The 26924-nt window shown below is 42.4% G+C and overlaps 2 protein-coding genes across 4 annotated transcripts; one reads left to right on the forward strand and one right to left on the reverse strand.

The window, feature by feature from the left end:
* Positions 1 to 1040: 1040 nt before the first annotated feature.
* Positions 1041 to 8691, forward strand: LOC137596034 (endothelin-3). Of its 2 annotated transcripts, none has more exons than XM_068316453.1 (4): positions 1041 to 1152; positions 1670 to 1874; positions 5444 to 5572; positions 6266 to 8691. In XM_068316453.1, the coding sequence occupies exons 1-4, from the start codon at positions 1083 to 1085 to the stop codon at positions 6333 to 6335; spliced, it is 474 nt and encodes a 157-aa protein (XP_068172554.1). In that variant the 5' UTR covers positions 1041 to 1082; the 3' UTR covers positions 6336 to 8691. The 2 variants fall into 2 exon arrangements, with proteins under 2 accessions (XP_068172554.1, XP_068172555.1); XM_068316454.1 differs by having other exon boundaries at positions 6269 to 8691.
* Positions 8692 to 18710: 10019 nt separating this feature from the next.
* pdrg1 (p53 and DNA-damage regulated 1) lies at positions 18711 to 26296 on the reverse strand. 2 transcript variants are annotated; one of them, XR_011035492.1, is made up of 6 exons: positions 26170 to 26296; positions 25841 to 25916; positions 25643 to 25717; positions 25430 to 25510; positions 23976 to 24947; positions 18711 to 20581 (listed from the first exon to the last, which is right to left on the reverse strand). XR_011035492.1 is itself a non-coding variant. In XM_068316390.1 (5 exons), exons 1-5 carry the CDS (start codon positions 26251 to 26253, stop codon positions 24865 to 24867), a joined length of 399 nt encoding a protein of 132 aa, XP_068172491.1. In that variant the 5' UTR covers positions 26254 to 26296; the 3' UTR covers positions 18711 to 24864. The 2 variants fall into 2 exon arrangements, 1 of the variants encoding a protein (XP_068172491.1); XM_068316390.1 differs by having other exon boundaries at positions 18711 to 24947.
* Between the last annotated feature and the right edge of the window lie 628 nt (positions 26297 to 26924).

Consider the following 26924-nt stretch of genomic DNA (forward strand, 5'->3'; position numbering starts at 1 on the left):
ATTTACCAGAAGTTAGCGCAGTTGTTCCTATGAGTTGTCTCACTAATATGACTGTACTACTGTTATTATTTAATTTTTGCATGAGTCACGGTTGATGCACGTGATTCATGCAAAAATGCATCAACAAGATCAGGCATGCTGCAAGTTTCAGGAACACGATGCCACACCCAAAATAAAAATAAAAACTTCTGTTATATTTATGTCCTCATAAACGCAATTACATTTAATTTCCTTTTCAGTCAATAATCTGATACTCAAACAACATCATGTAATGACTAATCTGAATGAACTTTCCTTTCTCATTTCAAACATGAGTTTTCACTTACAATAAGTGTTTTGGGTTTTGGGTTTTGGTTTTGTTTTTTTTCAAATTTGGTTACAAAAGACATTTACCACAGTGTTAAACTCCCACATACCAACTCAACATTTCCTGTTTGTATTCAGACAAATTAAAATCAATTTGTCCTCTTCATTCTGTGGCTTCATCCACACCATCCAACCACAGCAGCAAACTGAGGATATGGCAATCAACACTTTAAGACTGGCTGGCATTGGACATATTATAATATTTCTCATAAATTCAGGATGAAACATTTGAATGTGTTATTTGACTAAAACTAACTTATATCATGAAGCAGTGATTAATAGATAGATATACTTTATTTATTTTAAACTGGGAAATTTGAATGTTACAGTAGCATTTAAATATAAGAACAGACAGAAACAGGGAAAATAAACATTGAAGAAAATTAAGACAGTAGTGAAAGGGAATTATAATAATAATAATAATAAATAATAATAATAATATTGAAAATATTAACAATATTCACTATTGTAATTAAAGAGGAACAGAAAATTTCGAAACATATTCTAGATGTCAAACGTGATACCGGTGGAACAGATTTTTTTAAAACGTTCCTGCTGTGCCTGAGTTTTTAGCTGTAAAGCATTTATTCTGAAATCCGTACCGGAAGTGCCTGGTGTCATTTCCTCCGGCTTGCGGCTCGTATTAAAAGCGCGGGCCGGGGGAAGGGGCCGCAGAGGCGCAGCGGCACGCATGTGAGGAGACACTCTGGTGGGTGATGGCTAATGCGTCATCGGTTGATGTGGGAATTCTGGTTCTGATCGTGGTGACGGCGTCTCTGGCCAACGGTGAGTGGGATCTAATTAGGAGAAAAATCGATACTGTCAGAATTAATCAGCTGATCAATCAGACAGTGCAATAATCGATTTGTAACAATCAGGATGCTGTTAAAGTAATCTGGAAATAATATCATAAATTTATATGAGAAAAAATATGTAAAAAGTTTAACAATTTGGATTTAATATTTAGTGTTGCTTCCGATTATTGATAATCATTGATCTCTGAATTCAGCCGATGGAAAGATGATTTTATTTCGCACGCAACTTAAACAGCATGAAAACTAATTGTTCTATCATTATTATTACTTTTATAATAATAATTATTATTATTATTGTATATTATATATATATATATATATATATATATATATATATATATATATATATATATAATTATTATTATTAAACGCAGAATTAAATCAGATCAACTTGTGGATTTCGTGCCCGTCGGTCACGTCCCGGACTTTTCCCTGTAAATTACCGGGAGACCCATCAGACATCAGCTTCTCATCCGGTTCTCCTGCAGGTTCCTCGTCCGGTAAGGATGTGAGCCAGAGGCGGGAGGTGCGGGCGGGCTGTGCGGGGACCCTCCCCGGTGAGGCGCAGCCGCGCTCCGACTGCGACCCGACGGGGTCCAAGACGCGCGCAAAGCGCTGCACGTGTTACACGTACAAAGACAAGGAGTGTGTGTATTACTGCCACCTGGACATCATCTGGATCAACACACCTGAGTAAGAGTCGCTGTCCAAACGTCCTCAGCTCGCCTCATGTCATTAGAACCCACATATTTAAATCAGTTCCATCTGCGTTTCATTCTGGGATGTATGAAAGAAACAAACCATCAATCAGATTCTAACTTAATAAAGAACGTGACGGGCAGCTTTTGAGTTCCAGGTTTCTGGACAACGTCTGGCAAACAAACACAACAGTTTCCTTTTGGGAACTCTGATTGGTTGCTTTTTTTTTCTTTCTTTTCCGTCCTTAAAAATTAAACAAACTTTTGAAGAAATATGGTTTTAATACTTAGCAGGTTGTCAATAAGTGAACTGGATCAGCCAATTATTGTGACTTATTTTTCTTGTTGCCATGACATAGAGGCACCGGTGCTGAAATGGACTCTAGTCTATAATACGACTGAGCGGGAGTGCAGATCCACCCTAGATAAATGAGAACAGATAATAGAGAACCTTAAGCTCTGTCTGTTAAAGGATTGGAAGAACAGAACAAACAAGGCTTTTTAAATATTTATTTCCTGTGACTTAATGACCTCTACAGATTTGTAGTAATTTGAACTTGTCTGGACTCTGATCTCTCAGGCATTTTAAATCCACTGATTATTTCTGGGCCTGTTTTGTGGCTGCAGGAAGCAAAAAAAAAAGAAAAAAGACCTGCTATAGCGATGAATCTTCTTGCAGTTACACCAGATCAGTTCATGCAATATATATTTTTTATTTTTGGGGGGGGGGGATTTGTTTTTGATCCCTGGAATGAAGAAGCAAACATTAGGCTTTGAAACGTACACCTGTCTGCAGCATCAAGCTAATAAATAAGAGTTTCCCTCTCTTTTGTGTCCACCAGCCTCGGGGCTGCATCGTCAGACGATGATAGAGAAATGGATTTAAATTCCGAGGGAATGGAGGGTGGTGCTGTTGGATAATCTCTTCTATCCGCTCTTTAATTATAAAACTTTCGTCTAAGGTGTGGCCAGGGAGGTAAAGCTTCCAACCTGGAGAAAGCGGTGCAGCCTGTTTCTACAAACACGTGCAGAACTCCCTGGGGAAAGGCTTTAAGGTGACTTCACATGGTTATTGACCATTTGAAGCCATTAAAGCATGTTTACGATGAAGATAGCGAGCGCTAATGCCCAGTCTCTCCTTAAAGACGGTACACCTAATTCCTGGGCTTTCTGGAGTCTCAGACTGCCGGCGTTCTCTCAGACAAACCCGCTCCAATAAAGTCCTCACAGGTTCACCATTGTTATTTGAAACTCACCGTTGACCCCAGTTAGCAGAATATTGCTGTTTACGCAACTTCAGGCTAGAAGTGTCCGTCACGAGGCCTCCATTATTGTCGAACTCAGGGATAGTGGGAATAACAGGAACGAGTCTCAAACCTGCGAGATCTATGCAACCACATCACACAAACTGAGGGTATTCCAACTAATGAGGAGGTAGAACATCTGAGCAATAGTGTAAAAAGACGGAGAACTCTTCCAGATGGACTTCGTAATTGTGGTTTGGAACATCACAGACAAATATTGTTAAGTTCAGCTTTACTCACAAACTGAAAGAACATTGTCTCCAAATGAAATAAAATGCAGTTTAATCACCAGTGATTGTTCTCAGGAGCCGCTGACGTTTGTGTCAGGTATCGAATCCACGGAAGACACCACCCCCACTAAGATGAGCATGAGCCTTGACACCACCTGGGTTATTTTTTTCTGCTTGCATGCTCGTCCAAGAAACATTTGTTGTAAAGAAAGGACATTGAGAAGGTCTTCCAAATGTCCTGAGATTACACATTTTGAATCTGGAATTCATTTTGCTCACAGGGAAACGGTTCAAGTTGTCATCTTTCATCAGACATTCCCTTGTTCTATATTCTATATGTGAATAAGATATGAAAGTAAAGCTATAACATATGGGAGCGTGTAAAACATATGCCGGAGTATTTATACTCAGGATAATTCAAGCCAGATCAATCATTGTGGTTCATCAGTCATGTTAGAGCATACTAATCGTCAAAGACCTTCGCCTTGATAGCGCCTGGCTTCCAGTTCCCGTCTTTGCAGCAACAGGTTCCCCAGAGGATTTCTCCTTTGACAAGGATTTCAATCAGGAGAGACTAGAGAGAAACAAAGACTACAGTCTTTGGTTCTTGGTCCCCAGCAGGATGTACCCCAATAAGGGAAGCCATCTGATGATTTAGGGTTTCTGGTATAAAGGAGACTTCACCCCCCACCGGCCCAGACGCTGGTGGTGGAGCTGGTGTGTTCGGATGACTTCATGAGAGGAATGTCCAATAGGGAGGATTTGGTTTAAAGCTGCCAGGTGTTCTGGGTTGGGGTGATGGGTTGCAGGTCTTTCCTTCTGCAATAACAGCTGGATGATGAAAGGGAGGGGATGTTTGAGCTCTGACAGCTCGCAAATGTTTAGCTATTGGGTGGACGTGGATAAGGAGTTACTGACATCCAACGCAGCGGGAAGGAACTTTTGCAAAGTTTTATTTGTCCACTCCTGCTGGGATAACGGATTGGTTTATCACCTGGTCGCATGAGATTGGCCTCTGCGGTGCGACAACTTCCAAAGCTCATTCAGGTTGAACTTTTTGTTTGCAGCAAAAAAAAAAAACCCTGAACTGTACACTGCGACTCCAGATTTATGTAAAGAGCTTTTTTTAATTGCGCCTGTCGGAATGAGCAGCTGCAACTGTAAGTAATTTTCATTCCAGTGACTTGACTTCTGCATGTCTTTGGTTTTTTTGCTCGATCCAAAAAAGTATAGCGACACAGGAGGTTGTTCCAAGATGACGCTTCAAACATTTTTGATAGTGTTTTGCCAAAGGTCGTTACCTCCTTTACAATAATCATCTTATTGCACCGTTAATTTGGATCATTGTTTTCTAAACCTGAACTCTAGAGCATTCATTGTTTAGTTTAGGTCGATAAATGGCTTCTATCTGAAACACTCCATGACCATCCAAGAGTTGGACAGTCCTAACTAGTTTGGAGAACACCTGGTTTTTTGGGTTTCTGGTTCTTTTCAACGTCAACTAGAAGAGATTAATTGCTCCTTCCTGGAGGTAATGGACATGGAGTCGCATTGGGAGGTGAGTGTCCTGTAGAAAACTCCTAAGGGCAGAGATTCTGTTCAGGAAATCTGGTATCAGATGCTGGAACAGAAGGACTAAAGGTCGGTCATGATAATCTGTGTTTGACTCGTTTGGAGTAATCCGAGGACAACATACGATGCATCATTTTTTCAGATCACTGTTTTTCAGCTGTGTGGAGTGAAGATGACCAGACTCTAACGTGATGAGTTCAAGATGCACAGAGATCAGCAAAACACATCTGCTTTGAATGTTTAAGAGGCTGAAAAACGTCTTCTGCCTGCACTCCAGAGGTTCCATCTCGCAGATGCGTTGATAATCGATTTCTTTCCTACAACTTGGTGGAAATGAGATACCCATGGCAAAGAAGGAACCAGATATATCTGGAGCGGATCCATGATCCAATAGTCAGATTTATGGATTAGTCGAATGAATGCACTTTAATTCATTCTTGTTTCATGTGCTCTTCCAGGCACACGGTACCCTACGGTATGTCCAGCTACCAGGGCTCCCTGCGCATGAGGCGCTCCGCCGGGACGTCCCAACGCTGTGCGTGTGCCGTCATGCGAGACTCCAGCTGCACAAGATTCTGCATGAACAGGTAAGATATCAGGCAGCATGTTGAACAAACTAGGAGCAATAAGTGATTACCGTTTAACAACGTCATTACTTTCTTTCAAATTAGATGCCAACAGCTATCATTCAGAGACTAGCAAAAACCCGAGGTAGAGTTTGTGTCTTGAATGGTTATTGCAAGCAGCTGTTGAATAATTACCTGGGCCAGTAACCCTAACATGCGGTAAACCTTGATAATTCTGCTGGTAACTCTAGATAATTCCTGATGGATGGTGGTCGTTTGGAGGAAGAATGTGATGCAGGGCTGGATAAGCAGTTCTGTTGTCTAGAAAATGACTTCCCCTCCATAAGTTATCCTCCGGGTATCTTAAAACGGTTAGCTTGGAAGTTTATTAGCATAGTATATGTAGAATGTGGTTGGGGTAAGGGGTTTAAGGGTATCACAGGAAAGAAGCCATTAAATGTTGGAATGCATCCAGCCGAAGGGGAATCCAGGAATCTCTTGACACGTTTACGACACGACGGGAAACTGGTGATGATACCAAGAGCCAAATGAGAGATCGATCAATGTTGACTCTGTTGATCTCTGTACCTGCATAAACACACGTAGAAACCAGAGAAGACAAGCCGATCCTGGGGGTCACGACTCCATTGTGAATTCTGTCTTGGACATATATACGGTGTTTGGTTGGCAGCAAATCTGTGGTTTTTTTCCCAGCAGGCCGAGGAGACCCCACCCAGCTGGCGAGAGGACGGAGACTCTGCCCAGCGTTCCCACTATAGAATGAACTTCGTGTGCTGGAAGGTGGACAAATGCTGACTTTACTTAAGGAAGCTCCTCACTTGGAAACAAGAGTTCTGCAGATGCACACGTTTCCTTCCGTGCGCTTCGCATCCGCAGACTGACGGGATAAATTACCGGAAGGCGGGAAAGCCGGAGGACGGCGCCCCCGGCAGTCTGCCCCCGCATCTGTTTAGCAGGTGTGGACGATGTTTTTAATCTTCTCACCACAACTGGGCGAAAATGTGAGAGTTCCACTCACTTCAACCATGAAAGACGTGTTTGAGCAAGTCGTTCACACGTGTCCGTGACCCATGATGTGGGGGGGCCACTTCACGACCCCTCCCCTCCAAGGAAATATTTGACACGGCTTGGGGGGGTTTTTTGTCTCCACAGGCACATTTACAGACAGGAAATAGTTTTAATACTCATCCAGCATATTCTTCTGCCTTGTCATGAAGCAGGTCCAGAAGTTTCCTCAGAAAAGTGCCATCAGTTATTCGGTTCCAGTCTTATATCGGGAATATTCTGGTTCATATCGGGATTTATTTAAGCAGATTAAAATGAAATATACCCATTTAATGTGACTGGAAGAACTTTCAGATACTACATCTATACTTCAGTGGGAAATATTGTACTTTTACTAAACTAGTTACATGATTATCTAATTAATGGTATATACAAATTCTGCTGAAGCATAGTCAATACTGTAAAAAGCTAGGAAATACATTAACGACTATAACAATATTAATATATTGTGTTTGAATCATTTTTCATGCAAGAAAACAAGTTCTCAAATGTGTATTCTCTGCTTTTTCTTTTAATTTTTTGAATTATCTTAATTTATTATTTGTGTTCATTGATGTTGAGGACCGGCTGTTGGACAAAATTAATGAAATCAATCAAATGAGCTTCTGCTTGTTGAGACTTTTGTTGTCCAAAATGATCATGGGAAATATCAGTAATGAAATAAACAGTCAGAAATCATTCTGGAACCAATTTAGAATGTTCCCCATTAAATAATTCTGTGCAGCTCTGCAGTACTGCTGTTATTTAATTATTATTATTATTATCATTATTACTAAAGCTACTGTTAGTACTACTATCACAATAATAATAATAATATTAATATTGATAACAGTATCGCTGCCTTTCCATTCAGGCAAATTCAAATTTAAATAAAGTTTTGAAAGCCACATTTAAATCAATAAGGTAATGTTATTTTTACTTCATTCAACAATTTTTTTAAACCCAATAATTGGAAAGATACTTCCTTTTTTCTTTTTGACTTTGTCGATTATAAAAAAAACAGGAGTTTTAAAAAAACATACATAAAACCAATAAAATATCCTAAAAGAATTTAAAAAGTTCTTGGAAAATGAAAGATATAAGAATTATGAGAGTAAACGTTACACTGAAGAAACAGTGGTTAATCAGAAGACAAGAGCGAACAGAAAAGTCCTCGACCTTCATTTGATGACCTGAGAGTCTCGGTTGAGGTAAAGTTCACACATAAACAACAAATGCTTCACCGTGTTGAATTTTACCTTAAGGGATGGGAAGCAGACCCGTTCCAATGACCTGTGGCGTCTGGACGGTTCGTAACGGACAGATCAGAAATATGTGTTGGCTTTGAGTCCTTCACTGCTCCCAGATCTCTGATTTGGTTTGTCATCTTTTAAATTTATAAGTCAGAGTAAAAACCACGCCCTGGATTTGTCCAGTGAACTTCTTCATATCTTATTCACCCCCGGTGATGTTGTGAACATTTGAGTGTCATCTATGTTCTGGTTTTTCTTTGTTCCGTGAAACATGTGACCCACGTTGAGAACCTTTTCTCTAATCGAAGCACAAGATGTGCAGAATTCTGTCTTGATAGCTGAATTTATTTTTCATACACCCGGTGACCTACCCTTTAGTCAGAGGTTGTAACTTTGAAACCTGGCCCATGCAGAATGAACATCCTGCATTAAACTGGACCACATCGAGACTCCTGGGAAAAAATAAGTCCTGGATAAAATGTAATTGAGCTGGAATTCTTTTTCATCTTCTAATAACAGCTGGAATGTGTGTTTAAAGGTATAATGAAAGGGATTTCTTTTTGTTTGTTTGAGGAATGTGCAGGAAAAAACTCGGCAGGACAAACAGATGCAGTGTCCTTCAGGAAAACTGCTCCGGCCGATGAGCTGGGATGGACGCGATACTGAAACTAAAAGGAAAGAATCTATCTGCGAATCTTACCTACATTATTTATACTTTAATTATGTATTCTAATTTTATGCTGCAGATAGACAAATTTATTTTTGTTTGGTTTTTTTTGTCTGTGTGTATTTTTGTACTCAAATAAAAGTGGGAAAACAAGAGTTGTTGCATATACAGGTGCTGATCATATCATTAGAATATCGTGAAAAAGGCTTATTTGTTTAAGTAATCCCTTTCAGAGACTGAAACTTTCACATTATATTAATTCATTTCAAATGTTTGCTTCTCTAAATAAGAAAAAATCCCAAATTCAGTATTAAGTAACATTACAATATTGTGGAAAGGTTCAATATTGAAGACACCTGGGGTTAGTTAGCAGAGCTGACTCTAATCTAATCTAATCCAATTAACTCAAAACACCTGCAGAGGCCTTTAAATGCTCCCTCAGTCTGGTGCATCAGTTTCACACACATGGGGAGGACTGCTGATCTGACAGTTGTCCACAAAACCACCACTGACTCCTTGTACAAGGAGGTTAGACACAAACGGTTGTTGCTAAAGAGGCTGGTTGTTCAGAACTCTGTGTCCAAACAGATCAGTAGAGACAGGAAGGGGAATGATGTGGTAGAAAAACGGCGTTCAAGCAAATAGGGAGGGCAGCGCCCCGCGGGGACTGAAACAAAACCCGTTCAAAAATGTGGGTTAGATTCACAAAGTGGAGTTCAGCCACACATGGGTTTCATCCGTCACATGTCCTCTTGAACAATGAAAGGCATCAGAAACAAAAAGCACTGACCTGCTGCTGGGTGGTCCAGAAGTTATATCCTCTGGTGAAACTCAATTTTTCTCTGTCCTGTTAGAATGAGATAATTCTCCGAAGAATTGTGAATTAAGACAAGATGTGATGAATCATTTGACAATCATAAAGGCATTTGACCTTATATACCCGTTCAAACCCTCCTCAACAACAGATTTACATCTAAAGATGATGACTCTAACCCCTAATGAATCATGGGTGCTCATATTTTCAAGTTCACACTTTTCAGTTGGGGAATATTTCTAGAAACCTTTTTCTGTATCGTTTTCAGTAATATTCAAATTTTCTGATACTGATTTTGGGGATTTTCATTAGTATTCAGGAATAATCATCAAAATTAAGAGAAGTAAACATTTGAAATATACCAGTCTGTGTACTGAATGAATATAATACACAAGTTTTACTTTTTGAATGGAAATTACTGAAATCTTTTTAATGAGATTCTGATTATGACCAGAACACTATTTCACTTAAATATTACTAACATCATAATGGACGTATCTCAAGTGGGAAACGAAATGTTCTAGTGAGGCTGTTTTGCTTCCACACAATCTATGTATTTTGTCTTTTCGAAATAAAGGCATGCGTGTAGGAGAAAAGCGTAAATACTTGTTCATTTTGTATCTTTGTTACGAAACTACATGAAAAAATGAACAATAACTCTATTGTCAACAATTTCCAGTTCACATTTTGCGTTCAAAGAAACGCATAACAAGCGACCGCATTCCATTTTGTTTTTTATGTCTGCATCAAGTGGCGTGACCTAGACGTGTCTGTGTTGAACATCTCTTCATGGTTACCCGACTAAAGCAAAGCCAAGATTCATTTCATTCGTCTTCCAAACCCACTTCTTCCGCTGTCGGTGGAGCCTATTCCAGCCAACTATGGGCATGAGGCAGGGGATACTCTGGGCGCGACACCAGTGCACATCGGAACCACTTTTAGATACAAACGGGGAGAACAGATAAGGAACGACAAGATTTTTCATCCAAATTTTTTTTTTGTTGTTGCTACGAATAACATGGAAACAAAGAAAATTGAACGAAATTCTGATTTAATTATTTTCTTTTCATATATTTCAAAAAGTTGTCAAGATTTGTTGTGTGGTCAAGCGTAAAGTTTAACTTGACAAAGCTGACAGAATATGTGAGCTGCTATGACCTCCAGCTAACTTAATGGAGATCCAGACTCCAGCTTCTGGCACCATTCCTGAGGAATTCCAATTCCTCACTATCAAGGACCTCCAGTTGTGGAATATTCCTGGTTAACCTACTGCAGCCACCTTCTTCAGACTTGCTGGCATTCCAGTTGGACCACTGTGGCGTCCTTTAAGTTGATCCAGAACTTCTTCTGGAACCAGGTCTTGGTAAACTCTGAGTTCTGCTTGGAATCATCCAGTGACATCTGAGCTTCATCTTCCTCACGGATGAAGACGTCTTCTTCCAGGATTCCGTGATCCTGGATGGAGTCCATCAGAGCGACTACAGGCTACAAGGACCAGGAAGCAAAGCAGGCCCCAGAGCTTCAACGAGCCCCCACCAATCCTTCATGTAAGGAACGGAAGATGTGGCAATGGACCAGCTGCTCCCCTCGTTGGAAACCCCCCAAAACACACAAAATCAGGAATCCAACCTCTGTTCTGAAACAGCACTGTGCCAAGTGGCGTTTCATCACCAGAGGTCGGCAGCTGTTTCCACCCCGGAGCAGAATATCAGGCTGCGAAAACATCGACTCGCTAATAACTGATGTTTTGACGTTATGTTCCAATATTTGGGGATCGTACAGTAGCAGCAGCCGAAAAACGCTTTCATCACAATAAGTGAGAAACCTACATGTTTGGGTTTTAAAATGTGCCAATGAACGCAGAAGCACGTTCATAAAAGTGAATAATGAATTTAAACGGGCCTTTAGAAAGGCAGCCTGTGTTTGTATTGTAGGTAGATTAAGGTGTGAAATGACATCACCTCTGAGACCAAACCACAGTCTTCACTCCACTTAAAAACCATGTTTTACTCTCTGCCAATCGTCGCCATCACTCGTCACACCACGCCGTTCGCCTTTACACTCCACCATTAGCTCCTGGCGCCATCTGTTTCTGGCTGCGTCACTATTGGTTATCTCCATATATGGAAACAAGAGGTCCGTGTCAGACGCTCCCATGTGATGATAGTGATGTGATCCTGGGAGGAAGGCTAAGCGTGGCTGTGCTGTTTTAATAAGAGGTCGGTCAAAAAAAATCAGACAACGATGGGGATATCATGAAATCTGAATTGTGGGCTGGATCGTGAGCTGAGTTTCCTGTACTCAGCATTTCAGACGATGAAGTGTGCTTTGACAGGTGGCAGGTGAGTCCAGCTGTCTGACTCCCAGTCGATGACTGCGAATCTGACTCAAGTGTCGGATCTGAGAGCGAGTCTGGCATTGGATGACTCTTTCGGTTGGAATCTTCTTTTCGAGTCCCATTGTAGGATTTAGTAGTATTGGCTCTCTTTTAATGACAATGTCCAGAAAAAAAAAAGTCTTCACCACCTTCATCTCATTTGCAACATTTAACATTGGGGGGGGGGGCTGACGGGTAGAAGCCATCAGGCTTGTTTAGTCACCATCCCCAGAATTTAATTTAAACACTATTTTTCAACAAATTTGTACATTCATCATTGTGACACATTGTTGTTTCAACTGTCCGTTACCTTACCAGTGTAGTAATACACTGGGGCAACAGTAGCTTTGGGGCGGCAGTAGCTCTGGGGCAACAGTAGCTCAGTCAACTAAGACTTGGGGAGACCAGAGGGTTGCCAATTTCAAGACCCATGTCGGGCAAAACTTTCAAGAGGGAGTGCGTCCAGTGTCAAGAGGGAGTGGGAGTTGTCAGTTCACCTCCCGAGCACTGCCAAGGCACCGTTGAGCAAAGTGCCATCCCCTATATAAGCTGCTAATTAAGGGCGCACCAAGACAGAGATGCTCAATGCTCTACCTCCCCATCACTTGCATGCCTACAGGCCCCTTGCGGGGGGGGGGGGGGGGTGTTACGGGCCTGAACACACTCTGTTTGTACCCACACTGTCCTTCATTTCTTCAGACTGGACAAAGGCTATTTCTTTGCTGTGCTCTAGTTGTTATTTTTGGCCATACCTTATTGATGTATTTTGCCAGCTCAACACTCCTGATCACCATTGTTTTCATCCGCTCTGGTGAAAGTCCCTCTGTTTTGATGAAGACCCTGCATTTGGCCCACCAGCGATAGTCCCCCTTGGGCTATCCGCTAGTGGACAATGTAGGATGTCATCCATCCAGTGGGTCGGACAGTGCTGCCTCTTCCAGCCTTGAGAGCTCTGGGAAAATGGGGTGAGGTCCCTCCCTTGTCACCCCCCTGTCTTTCTACCACCCCTCCACCGCCTCAGGTCATGCAACGGGGAGAAGATAGAAAACTGTTGAAGCATTCGCACCTCCATTCTGCCTACGGGGGTTGCTGGACCTAATTATTGAGCTGGGTGCACGCCCCGTCGAGAGGCTTAAACCCCGACATTAGCCGAAAAACAAATGGTAATATTAACGGTACAAAGCACCGCTGATGACAGAGCTCCCACAGCACAAAGCAACAGGTTTCAGGATGTAGAATGAAAAAGAAGAGCTTGAAGTCTTGCACATCTGCTGCTTATGGACCTACTCATTATCAGCCACCGTGGAAAAAATAAGGATGAGGATAAAGGACTGGCGTCCAGTCGTCTATCAAGTGTTTCTGGAGCACGACTCGGACATTTTATGTTTCTTCAAATTGTTCAGTGTTAAAACGTGCGCCATGTGCACTTCCACATGTTGGCGTGTTTTCATCTCCAAGCAGATTCTTCTGTTCTGAGCTCTGGAATCAATTATTATGAAGGAGGATAAATGAATCCACCTGTCACCACAGAAACGTCAACAGGATGGGATGTTTGAATACAGGTAGTCCTCAATATACAAACAAGTGGTTAAGAGAGGTTGTTCATAAACTGAATTGTTCGGAAGTTGTTTTTAATTAAATTCCAATCTCTAATTTCCATTTAAAGTAATGTAAATGTCATTCCTCCTCTAAAGTTCTATTCCCTAAGACTGACCAGAAACAATTAAAATACATTAAAACAACACAGAACAAATAAAATACAGGTTCAAGTCATTTAGAGTTTAGTCGTTCTTGATTATACGTCGACTTTCTAAAGAATAAGCAGTAATATACGGTGGGCCTCCATTACTAGCAGTTACTGTGTTCCAGGAACCACAAGTGAATAATGAATTCCGCAATATAGCGACAAACTATTATTTATGGTCATTTAAACATTTATGAACCCTCCCTATACTGATATTACCTTTTTTGTGTCTAAAGGAAGTGCGTTGCATTCCGAGACTCATGGAACGTAGCGCACTTCCAGATGCCGTCAACCAATAGAATGCACGTATGGTGTCACGTGACTACCTACTAAAAATCTGCGATGAGTTGGAGTCGCAATTGTTGATGCACGTCGCAATCGTTAGTTTATGATAAACTTGTGCTACTTTACAATTTAATCCAGGAGAGAGGGGTTATTGTGGGTCAGAGTCAGAGTTGTCATCAGAGAGATGGTCACCTCTACCACTATCTTCACTAGTCTTTGCTTTATCATCCATGATAAACAGGAAAGCGTCCAAGGTAGGAAGCCTGACGCTCTGAGATACTAACAGACAACAACAAAAGAGTTTTGGAGCTGCGTGAATGCAGCAGTGATGCCCCCTAAGGGGTTGTGGCAGAAAAAGGAACTGTCAGATAATTGTCAGATAGGGCAGATATCGGTATAGGGCAAAAACATGCCTTTTATGGATTCACGTGGAAAAATAAATGAACAACAGATTAAAATAAACAGTGGAAAGAGTAAAAGAAGAAAAATAGCTTCTGCTGCTGCGTTGTTGAGCTGATGATGACAATGTGATGAATGATGTGGGGGGCCTCACTCCCACTCAGTCCTCTCAGGTCTGTACAGAGGTGCACCACCCCTCCAACTCCCACCACCCTGTTGTTGCACCCCCCCTCACTCATGACTGACTTTAAGTGAAGCGTTATATGTGCCACTAACTTCTCCTCTCAGAGTGTTCTGTTTGGAGCCTCGATTGGAATAACTTTTTTCTAAAATGGCATTTATTCAAGAAACTTTAAATGTGACGTCTCCTTTTTTTTACCCCCTCCCTCCCAAACCTATTACCCAATAAAAATCAAGCATAATCAAATACGTCCCTCAATCCTCCCACATCCTCTCCAGTCGACACGTAGAACTTGCTCACAAGATCCCGTCAAGTCGTGTCGGTGTTTAGTATTTTTTGCGGTCTGGATTATTTTTATGTTCATAATCTCTATTTTTACTGGAGCGGTTAATCAACGCAGAGCATATCAGGTTTCCTTCTGTGTGCAACCTGTTGTTGGGTCGGCTGTAACCAGACAGAACCATGGATTTGGAATCCAACAGACCTCACACTGTCACGTTCTGTCTCATTTGTTCTGGTCTTGTTTTGGTGAAATGGATTATTTTAAATCCCACTCCAAAATATCGGATGGGTGTCAACTGACCACCTTCATATTGTTCATGCAGTTTCTTCATTATGCTGATTAGTGCCGGGTGAAGCAGCGGCGGCTAGGTTTTGACATCCTTTGCTTGTGTAACATTTTCACCAACCCAGTGTGAAATCTGCAGGGAGGACACACAAACTATCTATTATTCATTCTGTCTGCCGACTCAACACTTCTGTGTCAAGAGAAAATCATTCGATAAATATTTAACACTGTTGATATTCCTTTAACCCCAGATCCTGCACTGTTTTGCAGCGGTATGCATGATAAAATCATATGTTTGGAACTCAATGACTTTCGGACACGGAGGTCGTTCAATTGCAAGACGTATATACAAAGGACAGAGTGTATATGAAGGTGAAAGTATACCAGGAAATTCTGAGCAGAGAAATGCTGATCTTATCCACAGCGATTCTGTCTGCTTTGCGCCATCAATCACAAAAAGCGAGGGTGATCCAGTGAATGCTGAAACATTCAGACAGGAACAAACACGGGAGAAAAGTTAAGTGATCGCAATGGCATCTGTGCGAGGTGTCAGGACGGCAATCAGGAGCTGTCACTGCTGATCGAAGTCCAATAATTGGTGTTGAGTGCAGCAAGTAAAGATGTCCCAACTCCTCTGCTACTGCTGGCCCCTTGTCTTCCCGCAAGAAACAAGAAATAATTCACATCAACAGAAACTCCAAGCAACCTTTGTCTTGTCTGTACTGCTCATAGTTTAAAACCAGGAGTTAAAAGTATGGACTTCTTTTGTATGATTGACGACAAGTACTGTGTTGGAAATACAGCTCCTGCATTCCAAAGCTACACGGTTATCTCCCACGTATCAGAGGGTAAAAGTTTAGTCATTCATTCAGCCTCCTTAAAGAAGAGACAATCGATAATAGTCTTGTTGTCATTGGGCGGCAGTTCTCCACAGGGCCACACAGAAAGGCAAACACCCACATGACTACCTACCAAAAATCCACGGGCAAGGTCAAGATGGGAGGAAGCCGGAGAACACGGCGAGAACCCAAGAAGACACGGAGAACATACACACTTCACACAGAAGGGCCCCAGGTGGACTTTCTTGCTGCAAGGCAACTACGGTACCTATAGTGCGACTTTGCTGCCCCACCTCCCCCCCGCTATACGAAGCACAAATACTTACATATGTTACTGATACTGTTATTGTTCCAGCGTGTGTCTGACTGTAGGACATGTTCTGTCCTTCGTCGGTAATATCTTCCAGATGTGTGAAAGACGGTCACATTGAATACCTCAAGTTAGTTCTCACGCAGCACCTCGGATCACCTGCAAACAGTAATAACTTTTCCCTCCATCGTAACATGGAGTTAACATAAAGCAAAGCTAACGGCCCACACCAGATTAGATATGCTGTTATGTTAAACTCTGGCGTTCACGTTTGCAACCTGTTTGACCTTCTGGAATTACCGAAATCTGGGTTTTATGACTCGACTCGACATTGTTACCACGAATACCAAATAACAAGACATTCAGTGCAGGGAGACTGATATCAAAACAGGCCTGAATGTGTCTCCATCGATAAGTTGGTTTCTATTGTTCCTTTTTCTTTCATGTAAGACAAGCGTTTTCACAACCCCTCTAATTTTGCCATTGTAACAAAGCCACCTGGTGAGTACATCATATCGAGATGTCTTTTAAAATCACTCCTTTCATGATGATGAAAGAGAAGGTGCATTTTTAGGAGATGTTAAACCCAATTGAGACGTTCAGCAAAGATCAGCTGGTTATGATAAGATCATCTGGATCACAGCTGCATCCTGTGGAGGACCTTGGTTGGAAAGACAGTTTCACCTCCCGTCTCCATTCATTTGTGGGCGAATAATGACACTGACTGTGGAGTCGAACTCTCAGTAAACACGGCTGATCCTCATACTGATGAGGTGATTCTTTCTTTCCCCCATCCAGATTGCAACCACGAGAAACTTGTCGGACGTGTAAGTTCAAACTTTTGGTCCAAATTGGTCTCTGATAGAACGCAGATGGAACCCAAGGCACAAACAACTCCAGTCATCGAGGTTTCCTGGGCCATCTGCGAAAACGAGTTGCGTAAAGCGGTCTGGTGGATTTTGAATCGTGGGCATTTTGTGTAATGGAGGGAAGTGTTAAAAAAGCTAATTGTGCAAATTTATTTAACTCTAGTTTTTGGGGGGGTTTTTTGGGGGGGGTCTGTCAAGTTGAAATTATTGTCCAATCTCTGAACTTTGGCAGAGTCCTGAGACAAACTGTTGCATAGTTTTAGCGTGATCCTGCTAACAATCCAAACAACGAACAAGTGTTGAGGCGGAGACGTCTTTGGTCACCTGGGACATAATACTCTACAACATTAAATTTATGTATAATGCTATAGATCAGGACCTTGTGTACGATGTTTAGCGTTGGTGCGATTTGCTGTATCCCATAATTCTCCTAAATTACTATGCTTGTCTGCTCTACACTGTCGTGACAAACGGTGTCAACAAATAATTATACCTCTGTGAATCTGTTAGGATGAAATGACACCTCTGGGTTTCCGTAGGAACTCATTCATCAAAGTCCGTCAAGTGGGTGGCGAAAGCAGCCAAGTCATAATCTTTGGTGTCTAAGTGTTTGTGCATTTTCTGAGCGTTTTCATTCCTTTACCTTCAGTGAAGAGTTTGGATGGACGGACGCAAGATTTATCTGTCTTAAAGTGAAGGAAATGTCCTCTTTAAAGGTTAATTTTGAAGTACATATAAAACACCAAAGCACTAGAGAACCAGTCAGAAGGCAGGGGGGCCAAAGTGAGAAGGCTTCAAATGCAACGATTCATAGGATTCAGGCTCGCCCCCAGACATAAAACCTAAGCAATGGAACTAAAAACCTATTAAACCGTCAAAAAGGTCCCAAATAAACCAATGATGAATGATAATATGCTCAGGAGAACAGGAACTGAGGGGATGCTCAACCAATGGCGGACATTACATTTATGAATGAACCTGGAAGAGAAGCAACAAATTTTTTGGCCTCCAAACATTTTAATATTTCATCTTTGAAGATCAGTGAAGCCCTTTGATTTTGACTTGCAGGTTGTGGATCTTCAGGTCCTGGTTTTAGCTGCATAGAATTCTCAAAATGAACTTGTGTGCAAAGGGAGGAGGACATAAAGGTCACGGAGGAGTTGAACAGGCATTACCTTTCGCTTTAGCAGCGCTCACTCCTCTGCTGCCGCATCATCAATCACCACTGGGTTTTGGAGAGATTGAGCCTCGGTAAGCTGAAAGGTTGCTCATATGTCAACGCTTACATTATCGTCCCTCCAGCCATCTTGAATTCCTCCATTGGGAGGGTGGTTCAATCCACAACGTCTTCTGAATTGTTACATTTGCAAATCTGTTATCAGACCAGCACAGGAGGCGTCACCCAACCGCACCAACCAATCAAGTTGTCCAAAGCATGTTTGCTGGGACATTGAGATCCATTTCGTTTTATATGTGTCAGCGAGTGTCTATAATGGCAAGCAGAATATTTTGTGTTATTCCGCTGTGAACAATAAGTTCCTACTTGAGACATGGACATAATCTGACAAGCCTACAGTGGGGTTACAGTAGGACTCAAACACATCGTCAGTGGATTCCACCCCGTCATGCTTCAACCGCATTTGAAAACATTCAGCCCCAACTTGAAATTTAATACAGTGCGTGACATGTTCGACTCCCCGTGGTTGGCCTGCAGACAGGGAGGGGGATCCTGCAGAGATCAATCTCCCTCTGAAGTGTCAGGAGTAAAATGAGAACCATATATGTTGATTGACTGTTTTAATTGACAAATTTCTGCTTGATGTTCCACCACAATCCTTTAAATCCTCAGATCTAAGCATGGATTTCAATACAACATGTTGGGTCTGGGGGACAGGCAGCGCAGCGGTGTTGGAACAAAACCAAGTCCACCTCGAGGCAACTTCGGATTTGTTCCCCGTTCTACAAGAGTGATTCCGGATCACTCTTTCCCTGTCTTCTATATTGTGAACACATTTGTCAAAAACCATGAATAAACTGGATCCAGGTCTGGATCAGAACAGAACTGGGTTGTGAAACTGAACCCCAATGTGTGGCTGTGATGATGCAGATCCATTCAAGTAGTGTGAAGTTATAAACAGTCACCTCTGATGAGGCAATGTTACAATGATCTCATCAGTCTCCTGATGACCTCTGTTTACATCTTGGTCTCTGTGGTAGTCCTCAACCTATGAACACAATTGGTTCCTAGAGGTTGTTGTAAGCTGAATTGTTCATAAATCGCTATTTATTACATTTCAACCTATAACCTCCATTTAAAGTCATTACTCCTCTACTAAAGTTCTATTCCCTCAGACTGACCAGAAACAATAACAGGACATTAAAACAACACATAATAAATAAATCCTGTAGTACCGTGATGTAACTTTAACATCTCTACCTGTGCTGTATGAATTCTCTCCTGGAGGGTGCAGAGGCTAACCCCAGCATTAATCCACTGTGGTGTTCCACCACACTGACATGAATGATGCACTGATGTCACTTCCTGGTCATCAAAAGTCAGACACGCCCCTTTATGTTTGATCACTGTCACGACGGGCAGGGTTTGGACCCTAATGCAGAAGTCTTCTTGCATTGTTTATGATACAACCTATAATCAAGGAAACACAAGAAAACGCACAAAGTCCAGAAAAACTAAGCAACACCGAACTGTGATACTACCAACCCCCCTCCAGGGATGGCTCCCAACTCCCTACAAATGGTCCTGGGGGAGGGTCAGGATCAGGTTCCAGGACTGAATGGAGTTCAGGCCCAGAGTCAGGAACAGGTTCAAGAACCAGCTGGGGTCTGGACGCAAACTCTGATGCAGGCTGGGGTTTGGGAACAGACTCGGGAACAGACCTGGGAACAGACATGGAAGCTGGCTCTGGGACAGGCAAAAAAACTGGAGCTGGGATTCCTGTGTAGGCCGACAGCCATGCCATGATGGCTGTCCCCTGCTGCCTCCTCTCGGCAGCCAATTCGGGATCCCAGAGCTTGCTGCTGGTCAGGGCAAAACCGTGGAGAAAGCAGGGGTTCGCTGGGTCCAGTGTTGGCCAAATTGTTCTGTCACAACAAGCAGGGTTGCAACCCAAATGCAGAACACCGGTATGGAAGTCTTCTTCCAGTTTATCCGATACAACCAAAAATCAAGGAAACAAGAAAAATCACACAGTTCAGCAAAACTAAGTAGCATTTGAACTAACAGCAGGTGGTGACAGAGTCTGACAGGTAGTCTATCGTCTACATTGCTGCTCTAACTTTCAACCTGACCTGAATTGTCTTCAGGCTCCATGTTGGTGAACGTATCCATGAACAGAAATGCATTGTGGGTTTGTTTCCCACTCAAGTTCAGAGATGTAGAGAAAAGGAGGAAACGCTGCAGATGACTCCAAAAGGAAAGACCACTGGAAGTCTGACATCAGAGCAAACTGTTCACTTAGTCTGACATCTGCTGAATCATGTTAACATGACACGTGAAACCTGAATCTATGGGGGGTTACTGTTGCGCTGCTGGGCGGAGGGTTGCAGCAGAAAGAGGAACTACAGTCGTCGGATACGACGGCACGCCTTTGTTCGTATCTACGAATGTTCGTATCTTGAGGACTTCGTGTATCTTCACCCTTCATGAGAAGATAAGAAAATAAGTATTGCAGTTTACTCTCTGAGTACACAGTCCAGCTTTGACAATCCTGTCCGTTGATTTAAGTTTTACAAGGTGGAACCAGATCTTTTACATCCGATATCTGTTGCAGATGTCTCGCAATGGGGGGTGGGGAAAGTTTACCTCATTTTTAAGAGGACACAGAGGGAAGGAAGGATTGAATATAACTGGATATTGAATATAACATCAAGTTAGACATGAAGCGAAGCTCGTCGAAGCAGAAAACGATGTACTTTTGATTGCTGGTCGTGTAACGGATCCAACCGCAGTAACTGAGTTGGGTGTTTGTCGCGTTTTCCCGGTCAGTATGAGAGTTCCAGTAAAGGGCGTCGCGGACAGAGCGCTTCGTAATGTGGATGCAATTACACTGTAAGAGATGGCGGTCAGAGATTAATTACGAGGAGCGCTGCAGAAACTCAATCTGCTGTGTTGCGTTGTGGATTCACCGGAATCGAAGCCAAGGACGGCGTTCGAAGAACTCGAGCGAAATCAGCGCGGAGGAGGCCTCGGATCACGACGTGCAGACGTCCAAAATGACCCACGGAGTTGGAAGTCGTGAGGATCGTGTCCAAGAAGGGACTTAAGCGGCAAGGAGGCCGCGAAGAGAAGTTTCAGGAGAGGGGAGAACCAATCAGGAGGGACGTATAAAGAATATTGTTTTACTAAAACAAGATTATCTTCTCGGAATGGGCGCGGTGATTAACTGAGTTCCCGAGGCAGAAACCAGGGAGAACCAAAAAAGTTGTGGATGCTGGGGGAAAGTTCTTGATATAGTGGGAATTACCAGCGAGGAATGGTCGGGACTCTCCGAGACTGTCCTAATTTCATTTGCCTTCACTCAGATTAGATCAGATTTTGATATTTCATGGCATGATCCGTTTCCAGATGACTCCTATTCGGTGGGAAATTGAGTAAAGTAGTGAAGATTATGACTCGATTGGCATCACTTGAGGCCAATGGTAACTCTGCCTCGGAGCTGAAAAACACCCTAAACCGAAGAGAGAGAAGCCGTTTGTTCGTGTGTCTGGATTTGCACACGAGTCCGTTGCCACGTCAAAGCAATAATATCCCCGTTTCCCAAAAACTATTTGAAACATATTATCATCTAAATTACATTTGTGCATGATCATAACTGTGAAGCTTAAGAGTAGACCATAAAAACCAGCGCCGGACCATTATCTCATCTCCTGCAGACGGTTGCCAGTAAAACATTTTGAACCTGCTGGAAGCCAGGAAAAGAAAAGCAAACATCTGATAACAATAAAACTATTTTTAAATCACTTTTCGGTTTAAAGGGTGTCACAGGATGGAACCAAATAAACAAGAATAAAATACAGTAAACACTGGTAGAAATGTTGCCAATAAAGATGTGAGGCAGGAGAAATAAATCATGTCAATTTGGAAGCAATCAGGGAGAAATGTTTGACTTTTCAACATCTGGCGCTTGATGGAAATCAAATCGTACGAAAAAATGTTGGGATTTTAGATTTTTAAGATAATGTCAATCGTTTTCTCACCTGCCACGCCCCCAACTGTCCCCGCCCACAGCTCCACCCTCACACTGTCACAGGAGATGTGTTGTGAAGACGTGTCGGAGCTGATAATTCAGCCCATTCATGTTCGAATCGACTGGTTTACCTTCATAATTACTTTTTTTTTTTGTGGTCCCAGAGCACATGTGTCAAACTCAAGGCCCAGGGGCCAAATGTGGCCCGCCATATCATTTTATGTGGCCCGCGAGAGCATAAAGGGTCAGAGTGTCTCAAATAGGTTAAAAGTGTGCTTTGACCAAAACTACATTTCCCACAACACAGTAACTTGAATAAGTCGTAAATTCAGAGTTATGTAATATTAAGAAATAGTTACATTTGTTACATTACATTTAGTTACATTTATAAACGACATCTGGCCCTTTGATGCTGATGTGGCCCTCGGTGAAAATGCGTTTGACACCCCTGGAAGGGTCGTGTCGGTCTAAACCGCTCTGAGCTGTTCTTTGTATCCCCATTTCTGTTTCCCACACCAAATAAATTACTGTAAACAAAATAAAATCCCAGAGCTTATTTGTAAAAAGCCAAGAAAATTCTAGGAGAGAATTTCCACTTTCACTTACTTACCAGCAGCACATCTTGAAACATTAAAGATGGAATTCTGGTCTGTATTTGTTTTTTATGCAGAAAGCGACAGTGAAGGTAAACCGCTGTTAGGCATTCAAAACCCAGCCGCGGCATCGAAAACAAACTGTCTTCAAACGAGCAGGTTGTTTACGGCTTCACCCGATGAAAGCTGTTCTGTAATTCTAGTCCAACTTGTTTTGACTGCTCTGATCCAAACTGGTGGTTTAAACTGGTGATCACCTGGTTTAATGAAGCAAACAGGTAACGGCTTCAAAACAAGACGTAACGAGAGCCGAACGCTCGCGCTGACCTTTAGCTCCATCTGGTAAAATAAGCGCTGCTGTCACGGACGTGACACCGGACCCTGAACTTGTTCCCTCAAAGCTCCGGCTTCACGCTGCGTCCATAATCTGGGGTTAAAGCTTCTCTCCAGACGCTGGAGAGATTCGACTTCCTGTCGACAGAGGCGAAGGCCGCACACGAACAGCCGTCAAGAGAAATGTCGTCCATCCACTTCAAGCTCTCCTCAAGACTCTTAGTCTGCGTTTGTAATCAATAGCAGATCGGATTAAATGTTTCTTTCCAGCAGCCACATCTGTTTGGATCGTTTTCAGATTCGAGGGGTCACCCCGTCTTTCGGGCTCCCCTGTCGATCCAGCTGAGGAGGAAACGCTGACCTCTGCACCTTTTAGTCTTTTTCCATCATCAAGTGTGTCCCAGATTCCTCGGAGGTCTTACTGTCGTGACCCAACGGAGGTCAAACCTCATTATGGAATCAATCGTTACGCATTATAAATTCATTATTCCCTTAACGCGGAATTAATGAACTTTTTGAATCCTTCAGAGGGTTCCCGACCTTTTTTTTTTTTTCACTCACGGGTCAACCACTCGGGACCGGTTCCAGACCTGAGATCTGTGGCACGCAACTCAATCTGATCAATTACCTGCTCACACAATCAAACCTCCTGTGAAACTGTTCCTGTCTCCTCTGTCTTCCTTCGCCGCGGGCCGTTCTTGTCGTGGCACGCTCTGTGGTATGTCAGACCGAGGAATTACACAATATACCTATATTTAGAGTTCCATCTCCTTCGAGACAGGCACTCACGTTGTGACTAAGGATGAACGCTACCTGTGGTCTGAGGAGAAAAGTAAGCTGATTTACATTCTGAGTAACTCCGACATCTCAGGGTGCAAAAATGCGGGATATTCAGATTAATAACAAATTCAGTTACTCACGCACAAGACGGGAAACGGGAAATATGTGAGACGTTCAGGCAAATCCACGTGACAGCTGCAGCGTTGGAGTTCTGGTGTGCATTAGAAACCTGTTGTGACAAAGCAGGCTGCAACTCGGTCCACACCGCCACCTAGTGGCCGATCAGCAACATTACAGCCTCAGGTTTCACTTGGAATGGGAGGGAAGAAGACAACGGTCAGTCATCTGCATACAGTGTGTACAGCATTTTCCGCGCTATAAGGCGCACCTTCAACGAATGGCCTAATTTAAACCTGTTTTCACATATAAGGCGCACTGGATTATAAGGCGCACTGTCGGTTTTTGAGAAAATTAAAGACTTTCAGGTGTGGAAAATACTGTATTGACGTGAACCACCAGGTGAACACTGATGAAATAACGGCGGTTCCATTCCATTTCGCTGAGCAGAGACTAGTGAGAAGCATCACTTGAAACGTTTCAACTCTTTCCTGTCCAACGGGAAGCAGAGGAAGGAGTCGATCAGTCCGTGAGGTCCTGATGGTGCAGTGAAAACTGTAAATGGAAACACATGTGGACGGGTCAGCGGACAGGGTGGGAACGTTTCCCCTAGATGGTTTAAATTTTTATTTACTTCCCTTGTCGGACACATTTTCAAAAATGTTTTCCAGAAAAAAACACCACTTTATCACCTGAAATGTTTATTTGTGGCTAGCGTGAAGCTAATTCTGACACCATCTGGTGTTCTGAGATCAAATAAAAGCCACAGCTCAGTTTTGGATCGTGTACAAAAGTCAGTCCTTTTATAATCCAGGAGATGAACGTGGATTAATCGGATCATCCGGGAGGCAGCACGTCCGGATCAAACGCTGAAGGAGCTCCTTTCATCCTCATGTCGTCAGAAAGTTGATGTCATGTTTTGAAAAGGCTGCTAACGGCTTTGAGTTCCTCCGTCGACAGAGGAGACAGGTTGTAGCCTCTCAGCTCCGGTTTTCCTGCAAACAGGCAGAAAAATAAATAACCTCTGAGGTGGAACATCTATTCCTGTCCCCGGCAGCAGTATATCCGACAAAAAATGTTCGCAAATGAAAAGTTTCCACTCGTGATGGATTTTGTCCGCCGGGACTCAAAAACATGACGGATTCCCCCCCTCCCTCTTAACAACCTCTTAGTTCACCAGAGGAGTGACGAGCGACCGTCTCACTGTTTCCACTCCCTCGTCCAGTAATGGAACCGCTGGGAGACGTTCAGAGTTTAACAACACATCTGTCAGGAGAAAGTTTATTATCTGAGCAAACAGACTGGAGATAAAGACACACGTTACTTACGTGTTTTCTTCTCCACATTCAGAGACTTTTAATCACAGAAAAATGTACCCATAACCATTTTTAGACAGAAAAATATTCGGCAACACATGGATACAGCTTCTAGCTTGTTGTTACTGTCATAGTGCAGTAAAACTCCTTTGTCATAGTACCTTGAATCTCATTGAGACGATTGACTTTGGCTTTCAGCTCCTTGCGAAGGTCATTGATCTCCTTGTCAATCTGCTCTTGGTCTACATGTGAGCATAAAAAAATAAAACACGTATTAGGATGATGTCATGACTAATAATCTGTATATTACCACAAATCCATTTCACAGTGGGATTATAAACGGATTATAAATGGTGTGGGTTGTATTCCGTTACCTTTCTGAATCATCCCGCTCGTCTTGGCTTTGGGTAATTTGATGAACATGTTTCCAAAGCACACCATGACTTTTTCTGCAGATGGAAAAAAAAAAAAATAAGTGTTGAGTCTTATTTTTGAAGGTGAGCAACACTGAAAAGAGGAATTCAAAAAAGCGCAGCGTTGAGTGAAGAAACCCGTTTGTGAGGAGAACGGACCGGAGTGGGACATCTCATCCCTCAGCGCATTCACAGCTTCTCTGTTTCTGTTTCTCTTCGTGTCCAAATCAACGATCTGAAACCACAGCAAACATCTGTCAATCGAATGTTTCCAATCGACAGGTCAGATTATTTTATTTTATTCAGATTTTATCCCATCCTGATCGGTTTATGATGTACTTTAATCCGTTTCAAATTATCCCCTAAAGGAGGTTTGTTCTACACGTTAGCTGGTTAGCTTAGCGGCTAACGTTCTAGTTAATCGGTTTATCCGCTCAGTTTAAATTAAACAGCTAATTATCAACGAGTAGAATCAAATATTAAATAACCTGTTGTTTGGTGGTGAGAACATCTTCGGCTGCTTCTTCTACTTCGGTCAAATAATCCAAAATTCGCTGGGATTCTGGATCCATGTTGGTTGTCCCGTCGCAAAAATACGTCCGGATTGAAACTACGACTGGGTGGAACGGGCCCGCCCACAAGAGGGAATTAAAGTTCCGCATGTTTGGTTCCGTCTTAAATATCGACGCCTTTTTAAAATAATCGAATCATTTTTTGGGATTTTTTGGGAAATACAAATATGTGTTGATGATTTGGGTTTAAAAAAATCATTTTCTCAAGAAAATGACTAAAGGTGATTTACTTTAATCATTTAAGGGTGATTATATTCAGACGTCAAACGCACTTAAAAAAAATTGTAAATCAGTAGATGTAAGATTAGTCAGATTACTTTAATTATGTTCTCTGCAACAAACTGATTTTTATTTTTCAAATGGTCATCACCTCAGAAAAAAATGTTTTGCTTGACTCTACATAAAACTTCCCAGGCTCTGTTAAGTTTCCTAGTGGGCTGTGAGTGAGTCACACCACTAAACTTGTAGTGGAATGATATTTTTGGAATCGCGCCTATAAACTTGATGTCACGTTTGTGTTTGTTATCTCTGTGGGAAATGTCAGAAATTGCCCTCTTAGAATGTGACACATTTCTGCCTCGTCTTCCAAGTGACCTTTGCCTGAGGTGGATCCTGGAATCCTGGCTAACATCAAAATTCATTCATCACCTCTGCTCACATATGGTTCTTCA

The sequence above is a fragment of the Antennarius striatus genome, chromosome 5, assembly GCF_040054535.1.
Source record: "Antennarius striatus isolate MH-2024 chromosome 5, ASM4005453v1, whole genome shotgun sequence".
NCBI lineage: Eukaryota > Metazoa > Chordata > Actinopteri > Lophiiformes > Antennariidae > Antennarius > Antennarius striatus.